Source organism: Chinchilla lanigera, unplaced genomic scaffold (genome assembly GCF_000276665.1).
Source record: "Chinchilla lanigera isolate Chin_1 unplaced genomic scaffold, ChiLan1.0 scaffold00058, whole genome shotgun sequence".
In the NCBI taxonomy this organism is placed as follows: Eukaryota; Metazoa; Chordata; class Mammalia; order Rodentia; family Chinchillidae; genus Chinchilla; species Chinchilla lanigera.
In genome coordinates this window covers 5,414,568-5,427,671 of record NW_004955459.1, presented here as the reverse complement: position 1 = coordinate 5,427,671, position 13,104 = coordinate 5,414,568, and the positions used below count along the sequence as shown (strand labels likewise).

General features: G+C 38.5%; 1 protein-coding gene across 1 annotated transcript in view; it reads left to right on the top strand.

Moving 5' to 3' along the window:
* Positions 1 to 13,104, top strand: part of Cntnap5 (contactin associated protein-like 5) — an 809,758-nt gene that overhangs the window by 694,680 nt on the left and 101,974 nt on the right. The window contains exons 18-19 of the mRNA XM_013521091.1: positions 3,066 to 3,305; positions 11,298 to 11,522. Coding sequence (XP_013376545.1) covers positions 3,066 to 3,305; positions 11,298 to 11,522 — 465 coding nt within the window. The remainder of the gene's footprint in view (positions 1 to 3,065; positions 3,306 to 11,297; positions 11,523 to 13,104) is intronic.

Here is a 13,104-nt window from a genome sequence, read left to right as displayed (position 1 = left end):
AAAAAAAAAAAAAAAAAAAAAAGAATAAGAACATGTTCCTCCAGGTTGCACACATCTCCAGTGACCCAATTCCAATGAGGCCCTCAAAGGAAGTCAGTTACGGGCCCCCAAGTTCTAGTTGCCTTCCAAGAACGTGGGACATCTGGGGGGATATTTTACATCTAACAAGAATGGGAGAATCAATCTCCAATTCCTCCCATCCTCGTTATGAAGTGGTGAGTGGGTGGGAAGAGTTGGTCTAAAGAAAACATGTCAGTGCCAGGATTCAGGCAGGGGTGAGGATGCTCTATCAAGGGCATGGCTCTAAGTGTAGAAAGTGGCACGTGGCTCTAGGAGGCGCAAATCCCCAAGGCTGCACTGGGGAAGCAGAGCTGTATGCTGGGAGAAAGAGGAAAGATTGCAGTTGTGTTTCTGTGCAGAATTAAAGTTCTACAAAAGATGCCAGCCTCATATTACACTCTACAGGTAGTAGTTAACGTCATCAGAGAATGTAGAGAACAAGCAGTTATTCTGGTTCTGTGTGTGTGTGTGCGTGTGTGTGCAAGATGGTGGAAATCTTAGCCTTTTCTTTAGTCTACATATTCTTCTCAATGAAGAAAAAGGAATCTAAGATTTTCTACTGTGTAAAGAATAGAACACAGCCAGGAGAAGATTGAGATTTAGTGCATTGTGCAATTTAGTTGTGCAAGGTCTCACAGAATCACTGTGCTTTTTCAGCAACTGGAAGTGACATGATCCCTTGTTGAGGGGAATTCTTATCAGGCCCTGCATGTCTCCCACCTCCAGAAATACAATTCTGTCAGAGAAACGACCCCAGTCACCTTCTCTGTTTATAAATTTGTTAAGTAAGTCACATGCAAGGGAACATGCAATAGATCTTACATTCTCCACCTCAGCTAAAGAAAAATGACACTAACAAGATATATGAGGAATTATTCTGATGCACAATGGGGAGTGACTACAAAATAAGGGAAGAAAACATTTTACTGCATAAATCCTCCCCTCTTTAGTCTACACAATATTTGGAGAGAAATAATGAACCTTCTTTGAAGATCTGCTGTGCATGTAATTGATTTAGCTTGTGGTTAAAAGGAGATTTAGTCACCAAAATTGAGACAGACAGAAGAATGAAATTTAGGTTTAGCCCCTCGGTCTACTTGGGTATCACTTATCAGAATTGAAAAGACAGTAGAGTTTCATCATAGAAGAATAGGAAACTTGATTTATTCCTTAGGAACGTATTGTCTCAGTGCTTGGATGCACATAGTGAATTTCATATGTGTATTTACTGGTATAATATGCTGGCGTGATTTACAGAAGGCAGATGCCTGCCCCTCATGGCATATTTCCAGCCCACTGCATGCCTAGTTATTTCCTAGCTTCCCATCTACTGTATTATTTATTCATTTTTTAACTTATCACTTTATTTTTTTCAACATCTGTATTCCTTCTCTGAGATAACACATTTGTAATCCTTATCTGATCTACCTTGATAGGAACATATTCTGATCTCATTATTTGCTAGATGGTGATGTGATACATTTGTAACATAAGGGGCTAGAAATGAATGAGTCTCACACAGGAAAGCCTAAGGTACAGACAAAAAAAAAAATGACAAATAGGCCCTGGCCTCTGTGTTTTCCCATTCACTGTCTTTTCTTCAAGTACGTGTGGTAGAACTCAAAGACTTGCATATGTTACCTGCTTAGTATATGCAAGTGTGTCCCTGAAGTCAAGGATTTGAAATGAATTGCCTGTTATTTAAAGGCATGCTGGACCTCTGCTTCCTCTAAGAATTTCTAGCACCAAACAAATACTGATTTATTTAACCTTAACCCCTGGCTTGCTGTTCCTTTGTATACATACTTTCTTATTATCAGAGAGGTCACAGGGCAGAATCCTAGATTTTCAGTGGGAGCAAAACACTTATAAACTTTGAATCAGTGCTACTCTTTGGAAATTTCTAAGTAACCTATCAAATCTCCTTGAAACCTTCATGGTGAACTCTCAGCGAAAAGTTAAGTTACAGTCCTGGTCCATGTTCTAGGTGGAAAACCCATGCCTTGCAAACAGTTTGAATTTGGTAAGGTTGAGGACTTATCTATGTCCCTATCATCTATCTATCTATCTATCTATCTATCTATTATCTGTCTATCTATATCATCTACCTATCTATGTATCTATTATCTATCTATCTATCTATCTATCTATTTATCTATTTATTTACCTATTTTAAGGGCATACTGTTTCTTGCCATTTTTGATGACTGAAGAGGTGGGATAAAGGAAACAGCAATAATTGAGCACAAATAATTCCATGATCTTAATTAAGCCCTCCTATAAACACAGATAATTGACATTCTTTTTTTTTTTTTTTTTTTTGGTTTTTCTCCGGTACCAGGAACCAAACTCACGACCTTGCACTTGCCAGGCAAGCGCTTTGCCACTGAGCTAAATCCCCAGCCCCATTGACATTCTTAATTTACAGATCAAGTAGCTGAGGGTTAGGTGCTTCTGTGGTTAATATAGCTAATCACTGCATGACAAGGGGTGTGACTCTGTGTCTGGGAAGCCCTGAATTCCACCCTGTCTCCAGGTGTATAAGTTACATAAGCATTAGGAGGTGTGTTGTAGTTTTCATACTTGCTGACAGGACAGCTTACTATTAAATTTTTCAGAAGGGGAAATCCCACTCTGTATCTTCTGTTTTGGATTAAAGTCTGCTGTGGACTATGCAAAAGTCCATTTTATTTCATCTGAAGTCTTACTGATAATCCTGTAGAGAATTCCTGAAGAACTATTTACTTTCTCTCTGTCTCAGTCTGTCTGTCTGTCTGTCCATTTTTCTCGCTCTTGCTCCTGTGAGGCATTGATTCCTTAGCTTAGAAGGAAAGACATTATTTTCTCAACTCTTTCAATTCTTAATTCTTCCTGGAACCTTTAAAGAAAAATTTAACACAACATGGCCACATACTAATAGTTAACTGTTAACCATAAAGGCACTAAACCTAAAAGTATGAAGTCTCACATTACTTTACATTTATTCCTTTTATGTTTCACTTTTAGGGGGAACATCATCAAGACAAAAAGGCTTCCTTGGATGTATCCGCTCCCTACTCTTGAATGGACAAAAGCTGGACCTGGAGGAGCGGGCGAAAGTCACGTCTGGAGTCAGGCCGGGCTGCCCGGGTCACTGCAGCAGCTACGGCAGCAACTGCCACAACGGGGGCAAGTGTGTGGAGAAGCACAGTGGCTACTTGTGTGACTGCACACATTCTCCATATGAAGGGCCCTTTTGCCAAAAAGGTAGCTAAGCATGTACAGCTCCCATATAGAGAGCCCTTCATGGTCCTCTTTGTGATCTGAGAAGTTTACACTGTATTTGTAATCCCATGGAAAAGTTATTGGAATTCTAGCAAGTTAATTCCAGTCTACCACTTCCAGTGCAACCCATGGCAAGAAGAAAGACATTAAGGCATGTTTGTAGCTGTGGGGAGCCAAGGGGTCCTAAGCCTAGGTAGGATAATGGTTAACTGGAACAAAGGCCTCTACCCCGGGCTAAACTGGGTTTTAGTTACTTGTGAAGAAGGGAGTGGCTTGAGGATAAGTGACTGTGAGAATAGCCGGAAGTACATGAGTGCTGGGAGTTGGGCTAGTTAGGAGGCCTGAAATCACCTCTGCAATGTTCAGAGAGGCTATGCAGAAAGAGTAATCTGCATGACACAACTGAGGTAGTACATAATGTTTTGGGCCCAGTGCTTTAGCTCTGATGTCTAATCTTTTATGCCGTGGGAAGTCACAGACTCTGTCTCTAGGCTGTATTCCATCCTATAGTGTAGAGTCCTTCTCTTCATCCCACCCAGGCTCACACATGTTTATTTGGGAGCTATGGGTATGGGAAACACTGCCCTGTATTTTTGCTTCAAAGGCTACACATCGGTACCTTGGCTGGGCTGATTTGTATTACTTAAAGCCAGTGGAAGGAATAAGGAACAGTTCCAGCCAGCTCTGTACTTATCAATACAGGGAAAAAGAGCCAGGTTCAACCAGAATGGAGATAACTGCTTTTCTTTCAAGAAGAGTCCTCTAAGTGGTCCTCCACACTCCCAGGTGCAGTGCTGTGAAACCTGTGGGCTGTGCTCATGCCTCCCACGCTCTTAGGCCTCATCATGTGCTCTTACTTAGTTTTCCTCTGTCTGGCAACTGCACAACCGTTCAACACAATTACACACACAGTTCTTGTTGTGCAGGTGCGTGTCTCCTAGCAGTGTGGCTGAAATGGATGCATAGTTATCGAATGACACACTGTCTGAGGCTAAGGAGCCACGTGAGCCTGAGTGGAGGTGGCCTCTCATTTCTCTTGTGTTAGCCAGATTGTTAGTGATGGTAATGTTTCCCCAGTTATGATTCCTCTGTCTCCAAATGTAATCATAGAATCATACACTCCAGCCCTGAAGGAACCTGAGACACACTTAAGTCTCTAAATCATTTTTACAACAAGGAGAGTATAGGTCAATTAGTGAAAACAATATCATGTATCCAGTGAAATCTTTTCCTTATGTATTTTGAGCAAACATCTTAGGCTTTAAATGCACTCCTTGGAAACTCATGTTGTGCTTTTCTGGAATTGGATGGCATGCCTTGGATGAAATGAGGGATGTATTATATGAAATGCACAGTCAAAGTTCCTTCCTTGGAGGCCTTCGGCAACCTTCCCAATCTCAAGAATTTGTCACTGTGGCAAAGGCAACCATGGCGGGTGGTGCAGGAGGGAGGCTCACGTCTTGACTGCTCTCTAAAAATACTAGATAGCCCTTAAAACTAGAGACACTCATTATTCAGAATGACATTCAGTATTTTTCAAGCATAAAAACAAAATATTCAGTCTACTATTAACCTGTGTAGTACTTTGAAGTTTATTTTATTGATGGAAAAATAGTTTGTTGAGCAAAATAAACAGTATTTCAAGAACTGCCTTTAAGCTATTAAAAGTAACATATTCTTGTCACTCTAAGACACCACTTAGATACACTGGTACCCATTTTAAATAACTCTTGTCAATCTTGAAGATATATTTTCCAAGCAACTCTACCTAACAGTGCTTTATTTTGTCCAACCCACTTTAGAACTCCAAAAACAATAGGAATTTTTTAAAAAGCATTTATGTGTTTTTCTTGAAAGTCCCTGTAATTTAAGGTCTTTACTCGTTCCTTTTGGCCTTCCATCCAGTTATTGTTCATTAGTGTTAGGCACTGTTTTATGCTCTTGGAAAAAAAAAAAAAAACATTAATGTTACAAATTTTAGAATCAACACTGTGTTGAAACATGCAGGGGACCCTGAAATATAACAGGTTCCATCCCAGTAGTTCTTTCATGTGAGCTAAGTCAAGAGATTGCTGGGTCTCTAAGTAGCTTCCACTACGAAGTTTCAGCACCATTCTTAAACTGTCCCAAACTCTGTAAAAAGCAAATACATAGTAAACACAGGGTGATCTAACCTAACTAAAGTACATAAACACTATTACTTCATCTGTCTCCAAGTCTTCTTTCTTTTGGGGGAAATGAGATTGGTAGACCTTTCTGCATTTCTTCAGGGACATTACTGCAGCATCACATGGATCATATTGCTCTAAATGCACCCATTTTTTGTAAGCTCCTTTCTCCCAGACAGTTCCTATTGATTCTCTTCCAGCCATGCAGCTGAGTCTGTTGCTTGTGCACATTGGAACATTCTCTCTATTCTCTCCCATAGTTTCATTTTCATCTGTAAGTTAAATATGCATATCTATGCTTAGCTTTTCTGTAATTTTCATGTTTCAGTATTTCCAAACTTTCCCCCTGTTCAATTTTTGAAAGCAAAGATTCCCTGTATTCAGAACTTGCAATGTAAGTAAGATAGGTTTCTCAACCAAATCTTTTGGCCTCATCAGTTGCCTCTGAAAGACATGGTGTGGAACTGAAATGGGGACCCAGCAGCTACAAGATAGTTTGGATAAAACCTGCTCTCCACTGGGATGCTGTTCCACGCTTCTGTGCTGCTGGCTATGGTGTACAGCTGTTCAGGGAAATGGTGGGTAATACTGGAGATGTCTTGGATGAAATGAGAGATGTGTGTCCATCATCAGTGCTGGGATGAGAACTACCATTGGACCTTGTTTTATTTCTTATAATGGTACAAAAAGTAAATGCAAATTAGTTATTAACTACAGTATACATTTCTTATCCCTAAGCTAATAGGGCAGGTGTTAATATTGATATTTAACATAAGAAGGCTTTGTAAAGGGTTAGTTACTTGCTAAAATGTGTCAGATTTGGAGGACTATACAATTTCTCTTTGGTTTCCTTTTCTCATTTATTACTCCAGCTTCAGTCTTTTCAGAAGAATGGTAAAAGTATTGCATGTTTTTTAGATTCATAGCTTTTTGTTTCTCTTTTTGTGGTTAGTTATTATAAAGCTCACGCGTTTAAGGTGTACGATCCAGTGACTTTATAGTATTTTCTCAAACTTGCTTATCATCACTAGCATGTAAGATCAGAATAATTTCATCATGCCCCCCTAAAAAAACTCTAGGCCCATTGGCAGTCACCTTCCATTTGCTTCTCCTGTGAGATCTTGGAAACCACTAATGTAATTTCTGTTTCTATTGATTTTCCTATTGAGGATCTTTCATATAAATGAAACCATACAATTGTGGCCTCGTTTTGTCTACTTTCTTCTACTTAGCAAAATGTTGTCAAGGATTATCTATGCTGTGGAACTTTTAGGTATTTTACTGCCAAGAAATATTTCATAGTGTGGATGTACCATCTTTTGCCTATCCACTTCTCACTTGGTGGACACTGAAATAATTACATTTCTTTGGCTACTATGAATAGTGCTGCTATTAATATTCACATATACACTTTTGTGTGGACATATGTCCTCTATTCTTTTGAGTATATACCTAGAAGTAAGACAACCCAGAAGTAAAACCATATAGCTTACTTTTTGATGAACTTTCAAATTTATTTGCAAAGAGGGTGGTAGTTTTTACATTCTCACCAGAAGTTTATGAGAATTCCAATTTTGCACTTCCTTGCCTACAAGTATTTTTGCCTGAGTTTTTGTGAATATTCGTTTCCCTGGACAGAAAGTGGTATCACATTGTGGTCTTAACTTGCGCTTACCTAATACCAATTAAACGAAATACCTTTACACATCTTTGTTGTGCGCTGGTGTAACTTCATTGGAGAAATATTTATTTAAATCTTTTCCAGACTTTTTATCCTTTTACTGTTCAGTTGTAAGATGTTTTTGTAGTTTCTAAATATAAATCCCTTATTACATATGTATTTTGCAAGTATTTTCTTTATTTTATGTACTTTGTTTGTCCTACATGTGTACAATTGTTTTCAATTCTGAAAAAGTCCACTTTTTCCATATTTTTTCTTTGTTTTTTAGTGTCTTAGCTAAAAAAATTCATTGCTTAATCCACGGATATGAAGATTTATATCTGTGATTTTTTCTAAGAGCTTTGAACTGTTAGCTCTTACATGTAGTGCTTCTGTCCATTTTAAGCATTTTGTTGTTTTGTTTTCTTTGTGAGGCAAGTAGGGGTACAACTCAATTCTTTTGCACATGGAAATCTGCTTGCCCAGCCCCATTCATTGGTGTGGAGTGGTCTTTAGCACCTCCATCACCATTAATTGAATAGTCTAGGTGCACCTGTCATTTAAACATTTAATTAAAAATGTTAGATCATACATTTTAAAATTTATTTGAAATCTAGAAATGTTTAAACCCACTTTAGTTACTCACAATCATTAAAAATTACTTTCTCTTACCTCTTATCTTTGTAATTAGTATAACAGAAATAATGCTGGAGGTTACATTTTATGTCATGAATTTTCTTTATCTCATTTCATAGCATTCTTGTATGAATCATAAATATTTGCCAGCAGCTTCCCTTTATAATAAGTTCCATCTAGTGTGGTCACCTCCACCCGCTTTCCCCTTTCTGTCACTGGGCACCGGGGCTCCCGGAGTCATGGTGAGGATTTGCCATCAGACTGACCTGAACTCAGATGCTGGCTCATCTACAACCCGCCCTGCATGTCTCCTGTCATGTCGTTCAGCCTCAAGGCCCCTTGATTTTCTCATCTCTAGAAGGTGAGATGCACAGGGCTCTTTCTCAGGAGGCTTTGCTTCAGATTCAGCGAGCCCTGCACAAAGCCCTGGTGCTAACTGCTGATGTATAAGGCTCACTGAACCTTGCTTCTTTCTACTGTCTAGGAAGCCCAGCTCCTCCCAGGTTTCGTTTACAAATAATGGTAAACATATCTATTTAAAATCCTTAATATTTACATTCCTGCTAACTTATACTTTTTTTATTCATCTTTTACTGTGGAAAAGGAAGACATGATGCAATAGTGAGAAGAGTTTCAGAAGCTCCATGGAGCCTGGCGTGGTGGCTTATGCCTGTAATCCCAGTATTCTGGAGGCTGAGGCAGCAGGATCACTGTCGGTTCAAGGCTAGCCTGGGCTACATAGTGAGTTCAAGGCCAGCCCGAATTACATAGTCATACTCTGTCTCAAAAAAAGACAAAAAATAAAAAATAAAACAATAAAAAGCAGAAGCTCTACAGATAACCATTATCTAGCTTTAACAACTACAAACTCATGATTATTTTTATTCCATCGAGATATTCAACTCTTACTCTCTTCTCTTATAAGTTGATGCAGACCCTGAGTATATTATCATATCATGGATAAACAATACGCTCTGTATTGGTAGAAAGGACTCATAAAAAGCACATATGTATAGGAACATGATCAATAAGGAAAATATAGTAAAAATTTTTAATATTGTACAGCATACACTCATTGCTCACATGCCCAATTGTTTTATTTTTGGTTGGTCAAGTTTATATAAATTAATTTCAGCTTGTGTAATTTCTAGGTATCCCCAACCCTCACAAATACATAGTTGGAACAAAATGCTTGTAATGACAGATTAACAAGAGAAAAAATGAGCAGGTTTATTACTGTGCACTGCTCAGGAGGAAAGTTGTTCAAAGCAGTGACTTAGAATTACACCATAAATAGTATTTCAACAAAGAGCAATTAATTTCAGAGAAGTGATATGACACAGGAAAAGCCGCCCCAGGCTGAAGAAGGAGGGAAACAGGGAAGACAAATTTATAGGAAAAAGGCCTAAAGTTCTGGACATTCAGAAAACTCAGCTTATTTTATGAGAAATTTAATTTCAGATTGCAAAACATAAAAATGTGAAAGAATAGCAGAGTCTAGGTGCATTGCTGAACTTAGGTTTATATAAAAATAAATAACATCTAAATATTTAAAATAATGAGAACTGGGCTAATGGAAGAAAATGACATAAATTTGGTTTGATGTATGTAATTATAAATGCATTTATTTAAAAACTTGTTCTAGATAAAATGAAAAATAATGGGTATACCAATATCCAATATGCTATTCATGGTAGAATGCTCTGAATTAGATTTATTTCTAGTACATATACAAACATCAAATGAGAGACCTTTGTCAATTTGGACATAGTAGTTCAAAATGTAGCCTAAATGGCTCTGAAGAAAACTATTCAAGGAAAACACTTGAATCAAGCTAATGAAAAACCAAAATCTTCACAGTCACAAATGTCTGCTACATATTTTTATAATCAGGAATACCAATATGGTAACTTGCATAATAAATGCAAAACATTTTCTCTGAACCTTTAATAAAAAGTCACTAGTATTCCCAATCTGCTAGGCGATATGCATAAATATGCAACATTAATTTTTTGGCACTATTACAGACCATTACAGAATTTTCACAAGGTGCAACAAATTTACAATTGAATTAGGAAGCAAAGCCAAATCTGATTATGTTCTAGGTGCCACAAACTAATAGAGATTTCATGAAGAATTAAGAACATTTCATACTTCATTCCACATGAAGGAAAATTCATCATGTCAATATAGGATCCTGTTTACCGTGCTGTTTTATGGCAGAGGTTTGCTGTCACATCTAAGATGTGTTTCTTTACAAAGAAATCTTTTTTCATGGCCTTCTACAGCAAAGAGATAAAATTTAAAGTGAACTCAAGAGTAGCCTTGATAGCTTCTCGGCCTTTTGGCTAAGAACAAATGAAGAGTAGCTTTGATTCAAGCAGCAAACATATTTCAGCACAGGATGAATGGGTTGTCAGGCCTATATGCTGTGTGAAGATAGCTGGGATACATTTAGTTAAATTCTCTTCTTGCACGGTCAGTCTATGAGCTCAAATCACTAAGCAGCGCTCTTAGGTCTTTACATGTACTATATTAATCCAGTTAGAGACAACGATGAGGTAGATGTTATGAATCTCAGTCCCTAGAGGGGAGAATAGGCCCCATAGCCTTGATGACTTGGCCTGGTCCATATGGCCTGTAAATAATCAAGAGACTTAAGAGTTAGTGCTAATTCTGGCTGTGCTACAACCACAGGACCACCGTGATAAAAGAGCAAGAGCATTGTACAAAGAGGATTTGGTGATTTGCAGTTTTCTGCTAACTGAATTTTATCTGTTCATCAATACCACAGAACTCTATGGCGCTGACAGAACGCCATGCAATGCACTGGCCATGGAAATTCTTTGCCAGTTCTGCTGACTGCTGGAACTGGGTAGAAATGCCTGCACATCTGAAAACTGAATCCTGGGTTGGATACCTGTGTGCTCTTTACTGTTTTTATTAACAGTTCTACACTAAAACAGTATCACTAAAACAGTTCTGCACAGTTCTGCACTGCTTCCGCTGGTCCTCACATTTTGCCCAGTATTGCAGAGAAGATCTGTGCCCCCTCTCCACATCCTATTCAAAGCGATTCAGCAACCACTCACATCCTGAAACACTACATGCATACTGACCAGAAGTGTTTGGTTACTTGTTTTGACAGTAAGATGGTCCTAGCAAACTGTTTCTATGCATGTTGCTGGAAGCAGGGATGTTTATTTAGCTTCTAAAAATAGTAGTCATTCTGCAACTGTGTTTGGAACTAGGTATAAACTTCAGAGGGCAAACCTGAGCTATTTCTTCTCACTGTGCAACTTTGTTCAAAGTTTGGGAGCCTAAAGTTTTTCACTTGTCAACAAGAATAATGGTGGTACCTCTTCAAAATTATTACTGTGGATGTATTATATGGATCAGGTCCAATCCCTTGCATAGGGCTTGGTGTGTAGGAAACAATATATAAAAGTCGTGGTTACCTGGAATAATTGAATTACCACATTGATGTGTCCTCTCCCTTCTCTACTGCAGAGGTTTCTGCTGTGTTTGAACCTGGCACGTCGGTTACTTACGTGTTTCAAGAGCCATACCCAGTGACCAAGAATACGAGCCTCTCCTCTTCAGCTATTTACACAGATGTGGTGCCCTCCAAGGAGAACATAGCACTCAGCTTTGTGACAGCTCAGACACCCAGCCTTTTGCTCTTCATCAATTCTTCTTCTCAGGACTTCCTAGCTGTGCTGCTTTGCAAGAATGGTGAGTACTAATGGCTGAGGCCTGCTAGGAGTCAGCCTGCCTAGAGGGACAGTGCATGCCCTGTAGAACTCTGCATAGTTTTAATCTCTACTTGGCCCACTTGGGTAGCTGATTTCCAGATTCCCAGCCAAACCCCTTGGTTATACTTTATCTTTATGAACTGCAGGAGGTAATCAGGCCCAGTGTCAATTCATCGCTGAGGTCTCAAATGCATTGCCTTTAATTTGTCTTACCTGTGCCGCATTAATCCTGTATTATTTATTCCGTGCTGGAATCCATTAAGTAGAAAGGAGATCATAACCATGTTTAAAACTCAGAAGGACACTTGTCACATATATCCTGTCATCTTTGCTGCAGCCCTTTTTACTGAGCCCTATTAAAACACCTAGTTTAAATGCATGCCTTAGTAATAGATGTCTATTGTCTAGGTTTTACATAGTAGCAGTCTGTGTAAGTCATAACCTCATGAAATAGGGGTATTTATTTGGGGGATCAAACTATTTTTTCAAGACTTTTAAAAATAATGACAGACTTGTAAGCTGCAGCATTTGCTATTCTTAAGCAGCAAGACTTGGAATATTTTATTAGACAAAACAATAACGCTATTAAATAATTTATGAATTAAATTTTTAGTATTGTCTCTCTTTTCACATTTTTCCAGCATGGCATAAAATTCACAAATATTTAGTGGACATTTTTCCATAACACTAAATTAATGGACTGAATTATGTTTGAAGGTTGTAACATTATTTATGCTTCTTGAGTAATGATTTCTTCAACATCATCAGAGTATTTGAAGAAGAGATACAATTCTTAAATTTTAGGGTGTCTAATAGAATCAAGCTCTCATGATTGAATTATCTCCCATTATTAATTTAAGAGAAAGCTGAGAATCAGATGTTGGAAAGAGGACAAAATGGAATGTGAGAAGATTAATGTAATAAAGGGACAAATGTATTTTATATGAAGAAAGTGGCAGGTCACAGTTATGGAGGTTGTTAAAAGAAGTCAGTCATCAACCCTACCTGACTGTGACATCCTACAAGGGCGGAGAATCTTGATACAGCCACGGCAAAGCACATTGGGAAATCACACTTCTTTGAGATGGCACAGTTGCTTGAACAGGCAAGGTGGGCACAGACTAGGATGTTCCTGTTGTAGGGTCTTGGAGAACATTGTCCTGTGATCAAGAACATGCCTTTTCTCCTTTTTCATCTGCTAACACCAAGCAAAACTCTTAGCCTTTGATCAGTCCTGCCTAGTCCAAGTGAGAAGCTTCCTATCATAGCAGAACTTGAACCCCGGGACATGACATACTCAGAGTCCTTTGTAGAACTAGGAGCAAGCTCTTGATACTTTTCTTGCTCTACTTTTTCCTTAGTTTCAGATTTGCATGCCATGTTTCTGATTTCTGACAACATGTAAGTTTGAAAGTAAGGAATATTATATTTGGTCCTAATGATAGAATGGAAACTGGGAAGCCCAATAATAATAAGGGCCACATGTGATGTAATGGGTGTTCTTTATTATAATAGCAACATGGAGAAAGAGAAAGAGAGAGAGAGAGAGAGAGAGAGAGAGA